The following is a 20,180-nucleotide window of genomic DNA, read 5'->3' on the forward strand; positions in this document are numbered from 1 at the left end:
CATTCCCTTTGAAGCCCGGAAGGGTTTCCAACATAAATAAAATCCAAATTAAAAAGACCCGACTTGAAAAAAAAAACAAAACAAAAAAACTCCTCAGTTGTTCCACTGTTACACCGCGATCAGCCGATTCGGCACGGCAGTTCCCGCCAAGAAAGAGCTGAAAGGTAAAGGGGGCGAAGGAATCCTCAAAGGAGAAGGGTCGTTAGTGTAGGGAGTGAGGCCAGTGGTTCTGTGTCAACAACAACAATAACAACAACAAGAGTATCCTGTCACTCTGGCGGTGCTGAAAGTGCCGGAGCGAATGGCATGTCCCGCAGCGGGGGAGGTGGCGCGGAGAGGCAGCTGCAGCTGGTCCCGGGCTGCCGGCCCAGGTGCACCCACAGGGATGCCAGGGCGAGCCGCTGCGCTGCAGAGGGCACCGCGCTTTGGGAGCTGTCAGTGCCTAACCTGAGAGTCACTTCTGACCCCCTCCCTTGGCCTTCCCCCACCCCGACCCAAAGGAAGGGGCTGCGGAGGAGCCTGTGGGCGTTTTTTTGTACTTGACCTCTCTGGACGTCTGGACAGGGGGCTGATGACAGGCCCTGCGGTCTGGAGTGCAGTGTGGCCTAAGTCTCACTCGTTTGAACTTTGTTCCCTGTGCAGGGTTTGGTCCTATGATGGAGGAGAAATGGAGTCACCCGGGAAACTGAAGCCGATCGGATCTCCATGAGTCACGAATAGGGGCAGTTTTGTCACCAACACACCTCTTTGATTATGGTGTGGCTTGTTTCAGTAGTGACCTGAAGCACCCGATTGACAAGGAACTGTGTGTGACCCGACTTGTGAGTGGGCGCTTGCTTGCCCACGTGAACGAGAGCCAGGATAGCTTCAGTGCAGTTATATGGAGCCTGTCTTAAAGTGGTTGGGCCGATACTTCTCAACCATGCTTAATTTTCAAGGCATTATTGATTCTTATTTTTATGAATCAAGTTCTGGAAAAGAAAAAAAAATGCTTGAATGAAACAGTGTCGCACTGTAAAGAAATCGGTACAGACATTAGCCTGTGGTAGGGCCTCTTATTTATTGTGGTATAAACGGAGCAGCGGCTGCTAAGTGTGTTGTGTGCCTATATCGATCATCACCAAAGGTTTAGAGTCCCACCAAGTTAGTTGGCTTTTGGTTATATTTGTTCCTATTAAAAACTGTAGCAAGGAAGGGACTCTGAATTTACTAAAGGCTCACATACTCATAAAATCATTTGCCATGTTAGAAGAAGACACACTTTGGGAGGAAGACATCTGGGAATATAAATCTAAACGAAAACCAAAACCAGCACATCCAAATAATTGTTCTCAAAATATCCCAGAATCTGTTGGAAAAGCAACAGATGGAAAAGACCAGTCAAAACGAAAAGGAAACAAAAGAAGAACCACAGACGATAAAGACAACCCAAAGGGCCCCGGCGTATGCCTTGAAGAAACGAGCTGTCCGGTTTCTGTGGGTGCCACTCAGAATTCTAGTGCTGGAGAGGAGGTTCCGCAGTCTCAAAGCAAAGAGACTACTCCAAGAAAGAGCCGTAGGACGCCCAAAAAGAAACAAGTGTCCCCAAGGGTACGCCCAGTTTACGATGGATACTGCCCAAGCTGTCAGATGCCCTTTTCCTCCTTGCTAGGTCAGACGCCCCAATGGCATGTTTTTGAGTGTTTGGATTCTCCACCAATCTCTGACACAGGTAAGAAGCCCCAGTGCTGTCTCCCCATTGCTGGGAGATGAGAACGTGCAGCCATGCCTGGCTTGTTTATTTAAGGGCTGGTAATATGAACCCAGGCCCTTGTGTGTGCTGCAGGTACTTTATTGACTGAGCCATCATCCCAGCTTCTCCGTTACTTTCCATAAATGTTCACTGAAGTTTGCGTGAGCTATTGCCGCTCTGCTTTCTCTTACTTGACTCTTACAAGGACGGCACAAGGCGGATGGCATTAACATTTTATGAATGCGGATTCCTACAAGCTAAATAACCGGGCCAACTTGTTATCCTATTTTAGAGTTTGATAGAAATTATAAACACATTTAGTTTCTAAATATGGGTATGTTGTATGCATCATGCGTGTTAGTAACCGGAAGAGGAACTAGAAGGTCGTCTGAAATGACTCAGAGTCTCTTAAAAATGTGCCAGCAGCAGAAGTGGTGCCATGTTATTATATTTTAAGATAAATGTCATATTTAACATGTAGAAAATTTTACTTGATCTATATGGAGAATGAGTTATGACTTTTTTTTAAGTTATCTAAAATTATTTTCTTGTGAAGAGAGTATTTGAAAAGCAATCTAAAAGTATTTGGTTTAAATGTAATAAATAGTACATTGTAAAACTATGTTGGATTAACCTTTGGTGTTTTAATGTTGGTCTCGGCAACAGCTGTCATGCACTTAGACATAGCTATTGCCATAGTTCTTCAAGGCTACCCACGGTGGGCTGGGTGGTAGCGCACGCCTTTTATCCCAGCACTTGCAAAGGCAAGTGGATCTCTGTGAGTTCGCGGCCAGCCTGGTCTACAGAGTGAGTTCCAGGAAAGCCAGAGAGAGCTATACAGAGAAACTGTGTCAAAAACAAAATAAAGCTGTGACTGGTGGTGTTTGTCCTTGGAGGGCACTTTGTTAGTGCTGTCAAAGCTTCTGTGTAAGATGATCGTTTTTTCTTCTTTAACTATTTTCAGAGTGTCCCGAGGGTCTTCGGTGTACCTGCACAATTCCTTCTCATTATAAGAAATATACTCACCTCCTGCTTGCTCAGAGTAGGGCTAGCAATGAACCGCTCAGCAGCCCGACACAGGTGTCGGCGCCCCTCAGCAGCCCATCACACAAGCCGGCTGGACATTTTACTGCAGCAAAGCCAGACCCTTCCTGTAACCCCGAGGAAAAATGGCCCGTGCATCTGAACACAGAGAATTTAAGGAAAGTTTTAGAGGAGTCTTCGTTGCTGGTACAGTGTCTAAAAACATCCCAGCTTCCAGCCGAGACTGACAGAAAGATTCCCCCTTCCATGGGCCCTCAGGTGTCCCTGGCTCCACAACGTGCAGGGTTTGTTAAGAAGGACAAGCTTGTGGGGGGTGATTTCCCTCTTTCCGCGGAGGCATTAAACGGTCAAAGCAGCTCCCAGAGTACGAGGGTGCCATCGCCAGAAGACGACAGCAGCAGCTGTGAGATCTCTTACTCCCCGCTGCAGAGTGATGAGGAGACTTACGACTTCGATGGAGAGCCGGATGATTCACAGCCGGAGCTGTTCTCTACCCAGAGCTCTAAGGACAGCTGCCTGGAAGAAGATGGCTCTGCCATATTTGAAACATTTCTTGATCCCTTCCCGAAGGAGCCAGAGGGAGTCCGCCCGCGGGCGAAAAGCCTGCTGACCCAGGCTGAGTTCAGTGGCTTGTGTGAAGGCAGTGCTGTAAGAGGTTCATTTCAGCTTCTGTCCCGAGGTGCCCCGCCACACACAGACACGGGCTTGCTCTTGTTTTCACCTGCGTTAACAGCAGGCTGTGCTGCTTCTGATGATGAAACCACCAAAGCCAAACCTGGTGAGCCGCGCAGATCTCACTCACTTGGATCAAGCCGTCAGACACAGAAAATTGAAACGTCAGCTGTTGGCGGTCAGGTCTCTTTGCCATTCCGTACAAGTGCCATGTCAAAGCCGCCTGAAAAGGAGGGAGGAGATCACCTGCCTTTGCATCCGACCCAAAGTCAAATAAGAGGGCTAGGGAGTAAGGGCTTGGGTGCTACCATCACTAACTTGGCCTGTACCTGCAGAAAGGGAGAAAAGCCTTCTGGTGCACCTCTCGCCAAATCTTTGAGCACTTTGCCTTCCAGTCCCAAGTGCAATGCCAGTCAACCTTCTAAGAAGGCAATGAAGCAGATGGACATAGGTGTGTTTTTTGGATTACCACCCAAAAAACAAGCAGAGCCGTCCCCGAGGGCAAGTGCGGTAGGTGGGCTAAATGCCAGTCCAGGTGTGAGTCCTAAGAACAATAGGCGCCCGCCACGCAAGAGGAAAGCGGAAAACTCCCTGAGTGACTTAGAATTGGATTCAGGGAATTTAAATGAGAGTCAGCACTCTACAGAACTGTCCCAAGAGAGGACACAACGTCAAAGGAAGAGACATAAAAAGTCAGATTCACCGTGGGAAGGAGCACCTCAGAGGTTAGAAGTGGGAGCAGTCAGTTTAAACCAAAGCAAAGCCTTTGTAAGCCGGATTCTTGACAGGCGGCAGAGAGGGAGCAGGGGCATTTCAGAGTCGTCTGGTGCCAGGGAAGCGAGAAGAACCTGTCCGTTCTATAAGAGAATCCCCGGTAAGTTGAAATCCTGACTTCATCTGCCCAGGGAGACACAGCAGTGTTTAACTTCATGTTCCTTGTCACTGGGTGGATATATTGGAAATAATTAGTGTTCAGCATATCTTTTATTTGCTCTTTATAACACTTTATTAATCTTTTAGCAGAACTGAGGCTTTTGTTTTTTGTTTTTGTTTCTCCATTATCACCAGAATTTTATCAAGCATTTATTATCTATATGCTTCTGTAATGATTAGGTAGCTGTTATAGATTACAGGAAGGCCAGTGAGCAGTGGAGGTTCCATTTAGCCGGAAAGAAAGAAAAGACGACGTCGGTGCACATCATAAACTCCCGTGGCTGAGCACTGCCGAGGCGGCACAGTGGCTCAAGAGAAGGGGAGGATAGCAGGCTGTGCTGCCTCAAGTTTCAGTTTCAGAGCAATCAGAACTCGTGTGTTTACATATTCCAAACGAGTATCTGCCCAGGCCTTCACAGATGAGTTCATACAAAAATGCACATGGAAATGAATTCTGTTACTAAAGAAACCACTAACTCTTCAGTGGCGTACAATAAGACAGCAGTGATATCCTCAGCTTCTAAATACTGCATAAAAATGCGTCACTGACGTTTTGATTTGCTTTTGCACTCTGTGTGCCGTGTATTGGTGGCCTCAGCGGAAATGTGAAGCTGAGTCTTTACCCGTGCATCACCTGCCGGCACCCTTGGCTGTTTCTTCCATAAGCTCATATCAGAACAGTATTTCTCAACTTAATTTTTGTTATTGTTCCTCTAGGGAGACTCTTGAGGCGATCCCTTCTTCTTTCCTTACTCCCCACTACCCTGAAACAAAACAAAGACTGTAGATAGCCCTGTCTGTCTCTTACTTACTGTGGCCCTACCAGGGAGAACTGCAACCTTTGTAATGCCCTTACCATTTCCGACCCTAGAGAAGGCAAATAAGTGTCACCCCGTGGGGAACTCATGGGTTTGGACTTCTAAGTCATTCTCCGTTCACTGCTTTGTAGAAATGAGAGATTTCAATTGCCCCCTAAGTATCAGCATTGTAAAAGTATTAATTGGGGCAGAGAAATGATTGGTTTGTAACTTAGTGTCTTTTAACTAATTGTTTTTGGTGAGACTATGCCCAAGACTCCATAATGGGATGTTTAGTAGACACGGGAGTTATACTTACCTTTTGGTAAATTTACATTTTAAATAAATCCTAGTTAAATTGAGGGTTAAATGAGAGGTACCAATCAGAGGGGCCTGATCTTTGATGGAACCCAGGCACATGCATGACCACCTTGGCTCCTGCTCATCCCACGGGGGCATCTCGTTGCAGGAACTGGCTTCACCGTGGACGCTTTCCAGTACGGCGAGGTTGAAGGCTGCACCGCCTATTTCCTCACGCATTTCCATTCCGACCACTATGCCGGCTTGTCTAAGGAGTCCACGTTCCCAATTTACTGTAGTGAGGTAAGTTTTGGCGTTTTAAACTCTGGCTCGGTGCAGTGTTGTGACTTTGAGAAGCATGGTAAAAAAAGAAAATAGAATATTGAAAACTAGACAAGCCAGCATTATAGTGGAGAAGGTGGATAAAGCAGTTACAACCTGCTTTTACCAATGAATTTTATTATGTGAGAATAATAAATGTTCCCACAGTATACTCAATAGTTTTACTCAGCAAACACTCTTTGGAGTGCCGAACCGATATACAGGCAGAACACTTAACCATAGAGAACTTGTAGCTTCCAGGGCTAACATCCACAGATAATGCTAAGGTGGGGCTGTTCTGCAACAGTGCTCTCTGTCCCCAGCCAAAGGGAGAGGGAGTTTCACCTTACAGAATACCTTCAACTGCCTGTTAGACGGTGAACATTGTAATTCCGGTTCCCAGGGTCTTTTTCTGGATTTTGATGTAATCCTCACAGCAGACTTGAAGTGTCCTCTCGGGTAGTTTGTGGAGAGGCACAGGCACCTCAGAAATGTATACTTTAGGTTTTCAGAAAGTTCAGAGTCTCCACCACATACCAAAAAGAAACACGGGAAAACCCATACTAGTGGGCCATGACGAGGTGAGGAAGCATTTTGTGCCTTCTGCAGGGAACAGCGAGCTTTCCCAGGTGAGCAGGCAGAAGAGTAGCAAGGCTGTCTTACAGACCTTTTCCTGGTGTGGATGGAGCCTTCACAGGCATCTAAGTGGGGAGACTGAGATTATCGAGACAGCATGGTTCTCAGCTGCGGTGACGCACAACTCTCAGTGTCCTGCTGCCGCAGTAACAAATTCACCATCTGCAGATAACCGGCAACTTGTTGAAGAAGAAGCTCCGTGTGCAAGAGCAGTACGTCCATCAGTTGCCGATGGACACTGAGTGTGTAGTGGACGGCATCAAGGTTGTTTTGCTGGATGCCAATCAGTAAGTGTGAAGACCCTCGTCCTCTCACTTGATGCAGAAGGCAGGACACCAGTCTCATGCAGGGCGCCCGTTTTAAAGTGTTGACAAAGGAAACAGTGGCGGGCTTGGTCTAGAGCCTGGAGCTAACGAACTTGGCTCTTAACTGGAGTAAATCCTATTTCTACTTTTGAAAAAATAATTTTAGTATCAGATTAAGGATAGAGAGAATCTGTTACCCATGTTGTCAACCCATGTTGACTTATGACACTTCATATTTTTAAAAAGTATGGTGTTACTGTTCTTCAGAGATGTTTTCCATGTTCTTAAATATAATTTGCATAAAGTGAAATCTTATATTCCATTTGGATACCAGAGGATGGGTGCCTTGCTTCCCACCCTAAAGTAAATGATTTTAAGCTAAATAATAAATAATAATAATTCAATTTTAGACTGTAAAGATTTGGAATATTTCTTTTTCCCATGGAAATAGGGTTTTTTTCCTCTGTCTCTGTTGTTCTCCTCTCCCTGTCTCTTTTTCTTCTCCCTCCCTCCCTCTGTGAGATCTTTTCCCCTCTCTATGGCTGTCCCCCAGTATAAGGTACCATCAGGATTCATGTCGCCCAAACACAGCTACCAGCTATGCTTCCTCTGGGCTGTGAGCCTATCCATAGAGATCACGGGTATTTAGAGAAAGAAGAAAGGCTAAATCTAGATTTGCTGAAGTCCAGGCCAATATTATATTAGCATGTTAGGTTCTTTAAAAGAAAAAAAAGTTGTTGTCCAGCCTTGCTAGTATTCCTTTTGTTCATGGCCAGTTTGAGTTCTGATATTTTTTGGAGTTGATGTTATTGAAATATTTACCACAGATGACATAGTTCACATAACTGCTTGTTCAAGCTAGTATCTTTTCATCAATCAGAAACTGTCCTGAGGGCTGAGGGGCCAGCCTGTCCTGGAACCAGGACTTCTTAGGACTGTGTACCTGTAGGCCTGGGCAGCTCCCCTCCCCAATTCCCCCCCGCCATACACCTGTGCTCAGCTCATAAAGTTCATGCTCCCACTGATGCTGAAAGAAACGCCCTTGGTCCAAGTGCTTTGTCTGTGCTCCTCTAAGATGTCTTTGTCCAGCTGTCCAGGTGCTACCATGATCCTTTTCCGTCTTCCCAATGGCCCTGTCATACTGCACACGGGAGACTTCCGAGCCAACCCCAGCATGGAGCGCTCTCTTCTCGCAGGCCACAGAGTCCACACGCTCTACTTAGACACCACGTAAGATATGCTTTCTTTGGGTGCTCTCTTCTCACCGAGAGCTCTGCTCTACATCTGATGGGTAATTTAAGCTTTTGCTTAGATAATTAAAGTGATGGTTCGCAGCCAGTTATTTTTAAGAGTGTTTATCGAAAGGATGCCATTAAAAAATATACCTGCTAAAAGGCAAATTTAGAATTAAATGTCATAATTTATTGTTATTTTATTTTTGAAAATGTTTATAGGACAATTCTGTTACTAAAAACAGAAAATTTGGAAGATAGATTTTTTTTTTTTTTTTTTTTTTTGAGACAGGGTTTCTCTGTGGTTTTGGAGCCTGTCCTGGAACTAGCTCTTGTAGACCAGGCTGGTCTCGAACTCACAAAGATCCGCCTGCCTCTGCCTCCCAAGTGCTGGGATTAAAGGCGTGCGCCACCACCGCCCGGCTGGAAGATAGATTTTTAAGAAAATCCCCTTTAAATTCTTTTTCCAAAGGTCTGTATAGTTGTTGGGTATAATTGTGAAGGGGAAACGGGCTACAATGTAGTTTTGTTTGTGACTATTGGAATTACTTTTGTTCTTTTCTTAAAAAAGTAATTTTTAAGTGGCACCTTTGAATTCTTCAGTGAAACAAATATAATTGCATAAGAGATTATATTTCAATTATGTAGTCTCAGCTTTATTAAGATGTAATTGACAAAATTATAAATATTTATTATATACAATGTAATGTCATATATTAAAATAACCCATTGATTTGTTGGGAATTAATTCTATTAAATATTTCTAGGATGTTTTTGAGATTTAAAAAGCAGATACACAAAGGACAAGCCTTCCCACAGGGAGTGGCTCACAGTGATGCTGTGTCCTCCTGTGTCCTTTAAGTAATAGATAAATAAAGAAGTGTTTATTCTTCATATGGTTCTGAATGTCTTTGTGAGTTTTCATAAGAGAAAGGTATCCAGATTCTTTCCTGTTTTTGATGGCTGAATAGCAAAAACAATTCTGAAAGTCACGAGAAATCATTTGTTTTGTGTTTACAGTATGTTATATTTTAGCAAAATCACTCTTTTCATCTCAGAATATATGCAGATAACAGCTTGGGGCCAGTTCTTCACTGGGTGTTTTGTATCTGGGTCCAGATAGAGCTGTTGTATTTTTTAAATGATTTGTTTCATTATTTTTAATTGTGTGTCTGTGTGAGTATGCAGTTGAGTGCAGTGCCAGTGGGGGCCCACAACACTGGATCCCCTGGAGCTGGTGTCACAGGCTAGGTTGGCATCTGACTGATATGGGTGCTGGGAACTGAACTCAGGTCCCCTGGAAGAATAGCATGCCCTCTTAACCCCTGAGCCATCTCTCCAGCCACATGTCTGCTGTATTCTTGTGATGTATGCATTTATGTATCTGTGAAAGGTGATAGCCGTGTGGACATCACCATTAGTGTGAAATGCCACATTAAAATTCATGTTAAGTTTCTTATTTATTAAGTCAGAATTCTTTCCTACAAATATAATCTCTTTCAATTATATTTTCTTTGATAGTTACTTGGGTTTTAAAAATAGGTACTGAGTTTTATCATTCATAGTTAAAATGGGTAACTGGGTAGAAATATTCTTATTGAGAAGAAAATATTCCAACAGGGGATGATAAAAGCATAATAAAATATCTGTGAAAAACTCTTACCCTACCATAAATTGGCAGTGACTGGAAATGAGCATTTTCATTCTAGGCAGTGTGAGGCGGTCCTTTGAATACTTGGTACTCGCCGAGAATGTAACTGGCTGGTTTGTTTTCCTCTAAAGCAGCATCCAATAGAGCCAGTCTCATATTCCCCTGTTAACGAGAACTGCATTTCCTTGTCACAGATACTGCAGCCCAGAATTTACCTTCCCGTCCCAGCAGGAGGTTATCCAGTTTGCCATCAACACTGCCTTTGAGGCTGTAACTCTAAACCCACGCGCTCTTGTTGTCTGTGGCACGTACTGTATCGGAAAGGAGAAAGTCTTCCTAGGTGGGTGAGAGCGGTGTCTAATTTGCATTAATATATAATAAAGATCAGATTCTCTTGCAAAGGGCCCTTTCAGTCTCTGCTCTTGCATTTGATATTTATTTTCTGAAATGATCCAGTATTACCTTTGAAGTTAAAGGGAAGATGGGTAGCGTTTGATAAATTTAAACCAGAAGGCTAAAGTTTATGGAAACATTTGATAAATGCATTATGTTGACACTTATGTACAGACTGTTTATCAGCAAAATCTGTGTAGCATTGTGATTTTAGTTAGCTCGGAAAGGTGCTTACTGCACAGCCATATTGTGCCATTCCTGCGGTAACCACCAGCAAACTGTCGGAGAGTAATACAACTTTCACTCTTGAGTGGTTTCTCCTGTCTCCCTGTAGTTTGTCTAGGTGATGTGTTGTTTTGTCTCTGCGGAGTGCTTTCCGTTTCTTCTTAAATATGGCCACACTATGTCAGCTTCCAAGAGATGGAATGATACGGCCAGGGTTCAACATGTCTTCCTTTCCAACTACCGCTTACTTTTCTATGACTAATTTTATCTTTAATCATGTGTACGTGTATACATGTTTGTACATGTGAGTACAGGTGCCCATAGAGGCCAGAAGACGGCAGGCACCCAATTCCCTTGGAGCTGGAATTACACGTGGTTGTGAGTCGCCATCTAGGATGCTGAGGACAAACTTGGGGCCTCTGCAAGAGCGATATGCACCCCTAACCACTGAGCCCTTTCGGCATCTCTGCCTTCTATACTTCTTCTGTGGTTTTTAAATAAGTATAGACCTTTAAAAAGAAATCTTTGGCTTTGGTTGTTAATTCCACTAACTAAAGAGCAAAGTCATTTGGCTATTTATGATGAAAGTATGAATGTTTATTTTTGTGAATTTTTTTTTTATTTGGTAAGTTATTTTTTTTAATTTGAGTAAGTTATAACCCTGTTTATTAACGAACCATGATTTTATTGTTTTTCATCTCTTGCTTGCCTACAGCCGTTGCTGATGTTTTGGGTTCAAAGGTGGGCATGTCCCAAGAAAAATATAGGACTTTACAGAGCCTCAATATACCAGAAGTCAGTTCCCTCATAACTACAGACATGTCCAGTTCTTCGGTTCACCTCCTCCCAATGATGCAAATTAATTTTAAGGTAAGCACTCGCGATGTGTGTCTTTTAGGATGAACCAGCAAAGGTATTCGTCTGTATTGACTCTAAGGAATTCTGAAAGAATGAAGTTCCCCCAAGGGAAGTATTTAATGCTTTTAGCTTTTCTATGTGAGTGCCTCTGTAGAGTAATTTGGGACTTTAAACACTAGAGGATTAGCCCAAAGGAAGGCACACACACAGAATCACGTGTCTCCATCTGGCTATCCAGACTTCTGTACCAGGACCATGCGTCCTAGGGTGAGGGAGGGAGTTAGGCAGCTGTAAGTTCATCCCCTCAAGCCTGTCCTGTGCAGTTCTGATATTCAGCCCTAGTCATTAGACACTGGTGTCTACTGCATGAGTTATTATTTCCTCCTTAGGTCCTGAGGGAGTTGAAGGTTAGATAGTTGTAGTTATAGCTTATCAGATGCAGAAAGCAAGTTACAATAGAAAGTAAATTAGGTACAAGACTTTGGACTCACCAAGATAGGATAGATATGGAGTGTTTTCTCTGAACTTGTCAAATGCAAATGGACTAGACACTGTTGATGTACTTACTGCCTGTATGGTATATAGTTATTGTACTTATTGTATATAGTTTTTCTTATATTAGTTATAGCCTTTTTTATTTTAGACAAAAAGGGAAATAGTGGTATATTATTTGTTTTTAATAAATAAAGCTTGCCTGAAGATCAAAGAGTAAACTAGCCATACTAGTGCGCCACACAGGCCAGGGAGTGGTGGCACACACCTTCAATCCCAGGACTCGGGAGACAGAAGCAGAGGGGTCTCTGGGAATTCAAGGCCACTCTAGGCTACAGAAAATTGAATCTGTCTAAAAGAGAAGCATAAGGTGATCCCAACACTTGGGATCACACACCTTTAATCCCAGCACTAGGGAGGTAGAGACAAGAGCCATATGGCTGGGTGGAGAGAGGAATATATAGGGGAGGAGACAGGAACTCTGGGGTGGTGTGGAGTTTGAGGATTTGTGGAGACTGGATCTTGCCCCATTTCGGTTTGAGGTAGAGGTAAGAGCCAGTGGCTGGCTGTTTTACTTTTCTGACCTTAAGGTTGAACCCCAGTATCTGACTCCGGATTTTTATTAATCGTAGCTTTTCTGAAGCTTTTTAAACTAGGAAACCTGTGCCTTACAAATAACAAGCTATCAAAAAAAATGAATGCTGCTTCCTGAGCAGGGATTCTCCCTGCTCACCTTTGCTCAGGAGGTGAAAGGATAAGTTTAGGACCTATTTTCCTGGGTTTGTCATCCATACATTTTCGGGTTTCGCCAAGGCAGGGTTTTGCACATTGCTAATTGAGTCATCCCTGTGAGTGTTTTAAGTTTGGGAGCTGCCTGCCTGGTGGAGAGTCTCAGGGGATGCTGGTTACTCTGAAGGATGCGTGGCACTGTCTTACCTGGTGGAGAGTCTCAGGGGATGCCGGTTACTCTGAAGGATGCGTGGCACTGTCTTACCTGGTGGAGAGTCTCAGGGGATGCTGGTTACTCTGAAGGATGTGTGGCACTGTCCTGGACAACAGGCAGCACCTTTTAATTCCCTACTTGGTTTGTTTCATCTGAGCAGATTGTCAGGGTGGCTAGTTAGTGTAGTGGAGGTTGAGGGGTTAGAACTTTTCACAAAGGTGTTCCCAGGTGCTGTCTGCTGCAGAGAAGGCCAGAGGGAGGGAAAGCAGACTGCGACTAGAGCAGCCGTGCTGACCAGCACAGGGGCTGTGCAGTGCGGTCACGATGGGAGGGAGCTAAGGGAGGAGTGAGAAGATCGTCCAAAGAAGGCCCAGTGCTGTAAGCTGTCAAGACATTACAGACCCTAACCACAGGGAAATAACCCCGTGCTCACGTTTGGGTGGCTATAGTGAAACAGACAGACAGTAACTACTGTTGAGAGGGCCTGGGGAGACTTGAGCCCCGTGTGTGCTTTGCAGTCTTAGCCCTGGGAAGCAGACAGGGAAGTCGCTAGACCTCCCTGACCAGCCAGCTGAGGCGACTTGGCAAGCTTCAGATAGTGAGAAAGCCTGTTTTAAAAGCAGATGGAGCCCAATGAACAACACACAAGATGACCCTCTGGCCTGCACAAGCACAACACATAGCTGAACACATACACGATCACGTGCACTTTCGTATCTGAAAGTTAAGGGCTGAAATCCTGCAAATGATGCTTAATTCACACTCTGGCTCATGCCAAGGTCTTACAGGCATCATATGGTTGACTGCCACCTCAGACTTAACCCGTCTTGTCTAAATGTGGTAAGATACGATCTACGGATGCTGTGGTGGATGGTTGGCCTTCTGAAGGAAACTGGTGACATTACCAAGGCGTTTTCCTCACAAACTGGTTACTAATAAACAGAGAGAGACAGTCATAAGTCAGGGACTTTGTGTTGACCGAATAGTTTATAATAGCTTTCCTCGTGAGAAGTCCTGCAGTTGTAGCTAGCATACAGCTAGTGGTTGCTGGCAGCCTTCTCTGCAGATTTGGCTCATGGAACCATGGCTTTCTATTTGTAGCACTGGTTTATATCACATGCTATTTTTAGAATAACCGATTTGTCTCCTAGGTTCTCATTTAATTCTTTCAGGTAGTCTTGAGAAACAAATAGAAGTCAGTAAGTTGGTAGAGATGCTGCAAACCCAACCCCAGTTTACGAGACCATGCATATATTATACTTATTATCCACAGTTTACGGACCATGCATATATTATACTTATTATCCACAGTTTACAGGACTATGCGTATGTTATACTTATTACCCACAGTACGGGACCATGCATATATTATACATATTATCCCCCAGTTTATGGGATGATGCATATATTATACTTATTATCCACAGTAAAGGACGATGCATATATTATACTTATTATCCCCCAGTTTATGGGACGATGCATATATTATACTTATTATCCACAGTTTACGGGACCATGCATATATTATACTTATTATCCACAGTTTATGGGACTATGTGTATATTATACTTATTATCCACAGTTTACGGACCATGCATATATTATACTTATTATCCACAGTTTATGGACCATGCATATATTATACTTATTATCCACAGTTTACGGACCATGCATATATTATACTTATTATCCCCCAGTTTATGGGACGATGCATATATTATACTTATTATCCACAGTTTATGGGACGATGCATATATTATACTTATTATCTACAGTTTACGGGACCATGCGTATATTTTACTTATTATCCACAGTCTCTGTTTACTGTTGCTTCCTTTCTTCTGGAGCACAAAGTGAGGAAAAATAGTAAATAAGAAAATAACCAAAACAAAAACTTGTTAATTGGCAATGCCAGGGATGTAATGGAAACTTAAATGTCTGTAGCTCCTGCTACAGGAGTTGATTAGAAATCTGAGTTTTTCATGATAGATAGCTTTATATTTGCTTCACATTAATGAAAGGTTTTGGTTGTTACAAAGGCAGTGGAGGGGAGGCTGGGAAGAGGACTCGGCAGATACGAGCACTTGCTGCCTAAACATGTGGCCCTGGGTTCAAATCCAGAGCCCATGTAAAAAGCCAGGTATAGGTGCAAGTGCTCACAACCCTAGTGCCGTGGGGCAGAGACGGGAAGGTGACAGGGGCTACTGGCCACCAGCCTGTTCCAGGTTCAGTGACTGACCCTGACTCAAGGGAACAAGGCAGAGCATGGCAGAGCAAGATACCCATGTCCTCCACACGTGCACGGGCACACACACACAAGCACACACGAAAATGAGGCTATTTCATCAATGAAGTACATTTTGATTCATTCTAAGCTTTTGAAATCCTAGGTTTCAACCTGAAAATCAAAAATGTTGACCTTAAAAAAAATTCCCTTATTTTATTATTCCCATTCTTACTATTACCACTTTTCAAAGATTTGACTTGGAATAGATTCTTTTGTTTGTTTTCCAAGACAGGGTTTCTCTGTAGCTTTAAAGCCTGTCCTGGAACTCACTCGGTAGACCAGGCTGGCCTCGAACTCACAGAATTCATGAACTCACAGAATTCATCTGCCTCTGTCTCCCAAGTGCTGGGATTAAAGGTGTGCACCACCACCGCCTGGCCTTGGAATGGATTCTTAGAGGATTTTGAAATGCCATAGTTCCGTTATGATTTTAACTGAGGCACTTTATTCTACTCAGCTCTTACGAGAAGAGCATGTGTGGTAGTTTGGATAAGGGTGGCTCCTATAGGCTCCTATATTTGAATAGTTATCAGGAAGTGACACTATTTGATAAGGACTAGAAGGTGTGGCCTCATTGGGGGTGGGCTTCAAGGCTTCAAAAGGCCTAGTCCCTCTGTCTCTGTGGATCAGGATGTAGCTCTCAACTACTTCTCCAGCACCGTGGCTGCCTTGCCTGCTGCTGTGCTCCCTGTCTTGATGTCAAAGGACTGAACCTCTGAAACTGTAAGCAAGCCCCCAATTAAAGGCTTTCTTTTATTAAAATTTCCTTGATACGGTGTAATCACAGAACAGTAACTAAGACAGAAGTTGGTACCAGAAACTGGATATTGATGCTTGTTAGAAAAATATGGAAGGCTTTGGGAGCTTGGACTAGAAAAGTAGTTGGGTGCTTTGAGCAAGGGTTACTGGGTCATTCCAGAAGGGCTTAGAAGACAGTGCTGAGGGCGATTGATCTGTGTGGTTCCAGCTCCCAGAGGTTCAGAGGTGAAGCTTATCAGTAAATGGCCTAGGACCATTCTTGTGATATTTTGGCAATGAACATGGCTGCTCTTTGCCCTTGTCCTAAAAAAAAAAAAATCTTCCTGAGGCTAAGTTAAAGAGTTTTGAATTGGTGGCATTGGCAGAGGAAGTTTTAAGACAGCCTAGTATTGACTGTGTTGTGTGATCATTAGTGATCACTCATATGCGGGTCTATAATGAATATGAACAAACTGAGCAAAGAAAAATACAAAATGTACAGTTAGAGGAGAGAGAACACCAGGAAGTGCAATGGCGCTAAGTCCAGTGCTCAAGGAGATGAAAAGTTTAAAGAAAAGCCTAACAGTACTGGAAGAAAGGGAGTGCTGACCTCAGGGCAAGACTCCACCCAGCTAGCTTCGAACTTCTGAAAAGAAATAGAGCTTCCACAGTGAGGGAAACCATCTACAGCAGAAAGCTGATGAAGATGCTGTTGAATGAGGGGGCCATGATCCACGCACAGTAAGCATCAGAACATGGCAGCTTCCGTCACATGGTTCTGGCCTTAGAGTCAAGAATCCAAGAAAAGAACAATGTGTGGAATCCCCTCCATAGCCAGGCGTGTGTCAGGAGTGTCCCTGCGTGGAGGTCCACTGAGGCCATGTGTGAAGCTGTGAAGGTGGAGCCTGGACTGCCTTGGAGAACCCAAGATGTTGGAAATGCCAGAGTTGTGGGAGACTTGCCAAGGAAAGGAGAGTGGAATCAGCTCAAGAGGAAGAAGTGAGTTATAGTCAACAAAGCTGAAAGGCGCTGGAGATCTGAAGAGTGCTTTGACATCAGACATGAAGCTGCAGAGTTTGGAGATTGGCCTCCTGAGTTTCCAGTCTTGCTTTGGTCCGGTATTTCCTCACTATGCTCCTTTTTCTCTCCTTTGGAATGGCAATGTGTATTCTGTGCTATTGTATTTTAGAAGTATGTGATTTGGTTTTTTAATTTTGATTTTATAGGGGATTACAGTTAGGAGATGTCATGAATCTCAGAAGAAACTTTGAAGTTTGGATTTTTGAATATTATTGAGACTGTCAGAGTATGGAAACTTTTGAAGTTAAACAAACTACACTTGCATTATGATATGGTTACAAACCCATGGGGTCTAAGAGTGGAATGTGGTGGTTTAAATAGGTACGGTCCCTATGGGCTCACATATTTGAATGCTTAGTTACCAGGGAGTAGCACTATTGCAAAGATTAGGTGGTGTGGCCTTGTTGGAGTAGGTGTGTCACTGGGGGGTGGGCCTTGAGGCTCCAGAAACCCAAGCTAGTATCCCTGCTTCTGTTTGTTTGAGGATGTAGAATTCTTAGCTATTTCTCCAGGGCCATGCATACCTGCATCAGCTCCCTGCCACAGAGATACTGTACTGAGCCTCGGAAACTGTAAAGATGCCCCAGTTAAGCATTTTATTCTATAGGCGTTGCCTTGGTTGCGGCGTCTCTTCACGGCCATAGAACAGTGATAAGAAGCATGGTACTCCTGATTACAGGGCCTGAAGACTGAAGATGGGCCCAGTGCACATTTGAGGGTGAAAAGCAAGTGCCCAAGAGGAATGCTAGGTACATTTTTAAAGTGTGGATCCGTGCTGCGTACAGTACCACTCTTAGCTGGAGACGTCTGTGTCCTCGTCAGCTTACACACGAAGACTTATGCTGCATTTATGCTTGTTGTTATAATATTAATGTCTCTGTATGTGGTGTTTGGGAAGAGGTGGGATTTTGTAGTTAACTCAGTCATAATTCATTTGACTCCGTTACTTAACTTGCAAACAATTAATTGTACCTTTTTCCAGGCGTTGCCTTACTTGTTTAGGAAAGTCGAAAAGAGAAGCTGTGTGTGTGTTTCCCATGTCTGTCTTCCTAGAAGCCTGGCTCTGGGCTGCTGCACACGATTCTTACCAGCAGGCCTGCCTGTGGCTGCCAGTGCTGCTCTCTCATCTCGCCCTTTGACCCCACACGGTCTGTCTCTGCTGACGCTGACCAGCAAACCAACTGTTCTCATTTAACAGGGCTTACAGAGTCACCTGAAGAAGTGTGGTGGGAAATATGATCAGATTTTGGCTTTTCGACCTACAGGATGGACACATTCCAATAACATAACAAGCATAGCGGATATCACTCCCCAGACGAAAGGAAATATATCAATATATGGTAAAGTTGTTCAAGTTTCTCATTTTCATCAATTTCTCCTTTTCTATTATATCTTTATTTGTGTGAGTATACCATGTGTAGCCATGGAGCTCAAAGACAGCTTGTAGGGTCAGCTCTCCTTCTACCCGTTGGGTCCTGGGGATCAAACTTGGATCATAAGCCATGGCAGCAAGTGTCCTAACCCACTGAACCGTCATTCTGGTCCAGAATTTCTCACTGTAATGTTTGTTACTGTTCATTCCTTAAAAGCATTATGAAATTAAGAACCAAGAAAAACAGACAGCAAAGAATTTAGCAGCTCTAGAGTTTCGAGGCTCTCTACAACCCTGAATTCCTATCCAGCCCTGCAAGCCAGCAAACAAGAGTTGGTAATATTCTGATGGTGGCTAAGGCAGATCACTACATGCTGTAGTCAGGGTAGTAGAGGAAATGATAGAAGTACTCGAAAGGACAATGCTGTGGTTTTATAGCCAAGTTTAGCTGGCAGGAAGTGGTGAGGTCGTGACAGGAAGAGGTGGGTTAGATGTGGGGACTTAGGGGTGACAGCTGGTGCAGGCTTGCCTTTGTTAGTCCCTTGGGAGACATGTGCTGTGTCTCCAGACCACTGAGGACTTTCATTCAGAGACTCCCATGACCCTTCTCCGTGGGACTTTAACTGTAAAAGACACAAAGGGATTTTTAGAATCCTCTTTTTTTGCTTCTTGCTTTTTATGTATGTAAAGCTTGGCCCTGGCATTGGCTTTCGCTAGCCTCCTGCCTGCCGTCCTTCTCATTGTCTCCCCTTTCCTCTGATTGCCCTGACGTTCACAGTGAGTCAAGTGTTTGGAGCCGTGGCTCCAACCTTCCTAACGCTGCGACCCTTTAATACCGTTCTCATGTTGTGTTGACCCCAACCAGAAAATTGTTTTCTTTGCTGCTTCATAACTGTAATTTTGCTACTGTTATGAATCCTAATAAATATCTGTGTTTTCTGGAGGTCTTAGGTGACCCCTGTGAAAAGGTTCTTCAACCTTCAGAGGGGTCGCAGCCCACAGGTTGAGAACCACTGGTTTAGAGGACAAAAATTCCAATTAAATATAATTCTAGAATACTTTTTAGGTATGTGCATTTAAACGTTTTGTTTTGTGGTCTTGTGTGTGTATCTGCATGTGTGCCCTGAGTTTTCTGTTAATGTTTTAAACTTTATTAATCATAAAAACATCAAGTTTTATTATCATAACTAAAGCACCGATTTTTTTTTTTTTGAGACAGGGTTTCTCTGTGGCTTTGGAGCCTGTCCTGGAACTAGCTCTTGTAGACCAGGTTGGCCTCAAACTCACAGAGATATGCCTGTCCCTGCCTCCCGAGTGTTGGGATTAAAGGCGTGCACCACCATTTCCCAGCTAGCACCAGAATTTTTTAACAGCAATATTCTGTACTGCTTTTCTATTTTCTTTTACTTTTATTATTTTGGTTTTTAGTAAATAATCTCTTCCTTTGGGCCTTACAGGAATCCCCTACAGTGAACACAGCAGTTACCTAGAAATGAAACGTTTTGTCCAGTGGCTGAAACCACAGAAAATCATTCCCACCGTAAATGTCGGCACCTCTAAGTCCCGGAACGCGATGGAGAAGTGCTTTAAAGAGTGGAGACTGGAGGCTGGATACTGATGCTGTTGCAGAAGAGTCAGCAGGCGTTGGTGGTTAAGTCTAAGCCAACAGGAAATGCATCTTATGCAAGCGGTCTCAGGACTGTGTTTCTCACTCATCTTTGAAGACTGTATCCATGCTACTGAATCCTCTCAGATTCCTCAGGGACAGCTGAGAGGGCGTCTTCCCCATGCCTTTAATTCTTCATTCTTTCTCCGTGAAGGCAATAGTAATCTTCAGCAACCTGAGAGGAGGAAACCAAAAAGATTCATGATAATGGATACTAGACCAAAAGTAATATGAAATAAAACTTTTATATGATATGCATTCTTAAATAAAAGTTAATATAGATGTTATTAAACCATCTTTTGATGGGTTTTGTCATTTCATTTTCTTTTTAGTAGACTTAATTTTTTAAAACAATTTTATACTTTACTGTAGACAAAGGTTTCTGTCCCACCCAGTCCCACAGCCATTCAGTCCCAAATAAACCCACAGAGGCCTATATTAATTATAAACTGTTTGGTCTATTAGCTCAGAGTTATTATTAACTAGCCCTTACAACTTAAATT

The 20,180-nt window shown here is 43.7% G+C and overlaps 1 protein-coding gene across 1 annotated transcript; it reads left to right on the forward strand.

Moving 5' to 3' along the window:
• The first annotated feature begins 38 nt into the window (after positions 1–38).
• On the forward strand, positions 39–19,974 carry Dclre1a (DNA cross-link repair 1A). Its single transcript, XM_050144775.1, has 10 exons — positions 39–164; positions 643–1,711; positions 2,697–4,322; positions 5,648–5,781; positions 6,604–6,722; positions 7,830–7,970; positions 9,818–9,963; positions 10,957–11,111; positions 17,838–17,979; positions 19,469–19,974. Exons 2-10 carry the CDS (start codon positions 1,243–1,245, stop codon positions 19,627–19,629), a joined length of 3,093 nt encoding a protein of 1,030 aa, XP_050000732.1. The 5' UTR covers positions 39–164; positions 643–1,242; the 3' UTR covers positions 19,630–19,974.
• The last annotated feature ends 206 nt before the right edge of the window (positions 19,975–20,180 follow it).

The sequence above is a fragment of the Alexandromys fortis genome, unplaced genomic scaffold, assembly GCF_014885135.2.
Source record: "Alexandromys fortis isolate MF-2015 unplaced genomic scaffold, M_Fortis_MF-2015_v1.1 scaffold_16, whole genome shotgun sequence".
NCBI lineage: Eukaryota > Metazoa > Chordata > Mammalia > Rodentia > Cricetidae > Alexandromys > Alexandromys fortis.

What these genes read in the sequence shown, in the direction of transcription:
- Dclre1a (XM_050144775.1), top strand. Translation starts at nt 1,243, where the DNA reads ATGTTAGAAGAAGACACACTTTGGGAGGAAGACATCTGGGAATATAAA. An exon ending in GTTTTGCTGGATGCCAATCA is followed by an intron (nt 6,723 to 7,829) that starts GTAAGTGTGAAG and finishes GTCTTTGTCCAG; the next exon opens with CTGTCCAGGTGCTACCATGA. An exon ending in AAAGGAGAAAGTCTTCCTAG is followed by an intron (nt 9,964 to 10,956) that starts GTGGGTGAGAGC and finishes GCTTGCCTACAG; the next exon opens with CCGTTGCTGATGTTTTGGGT.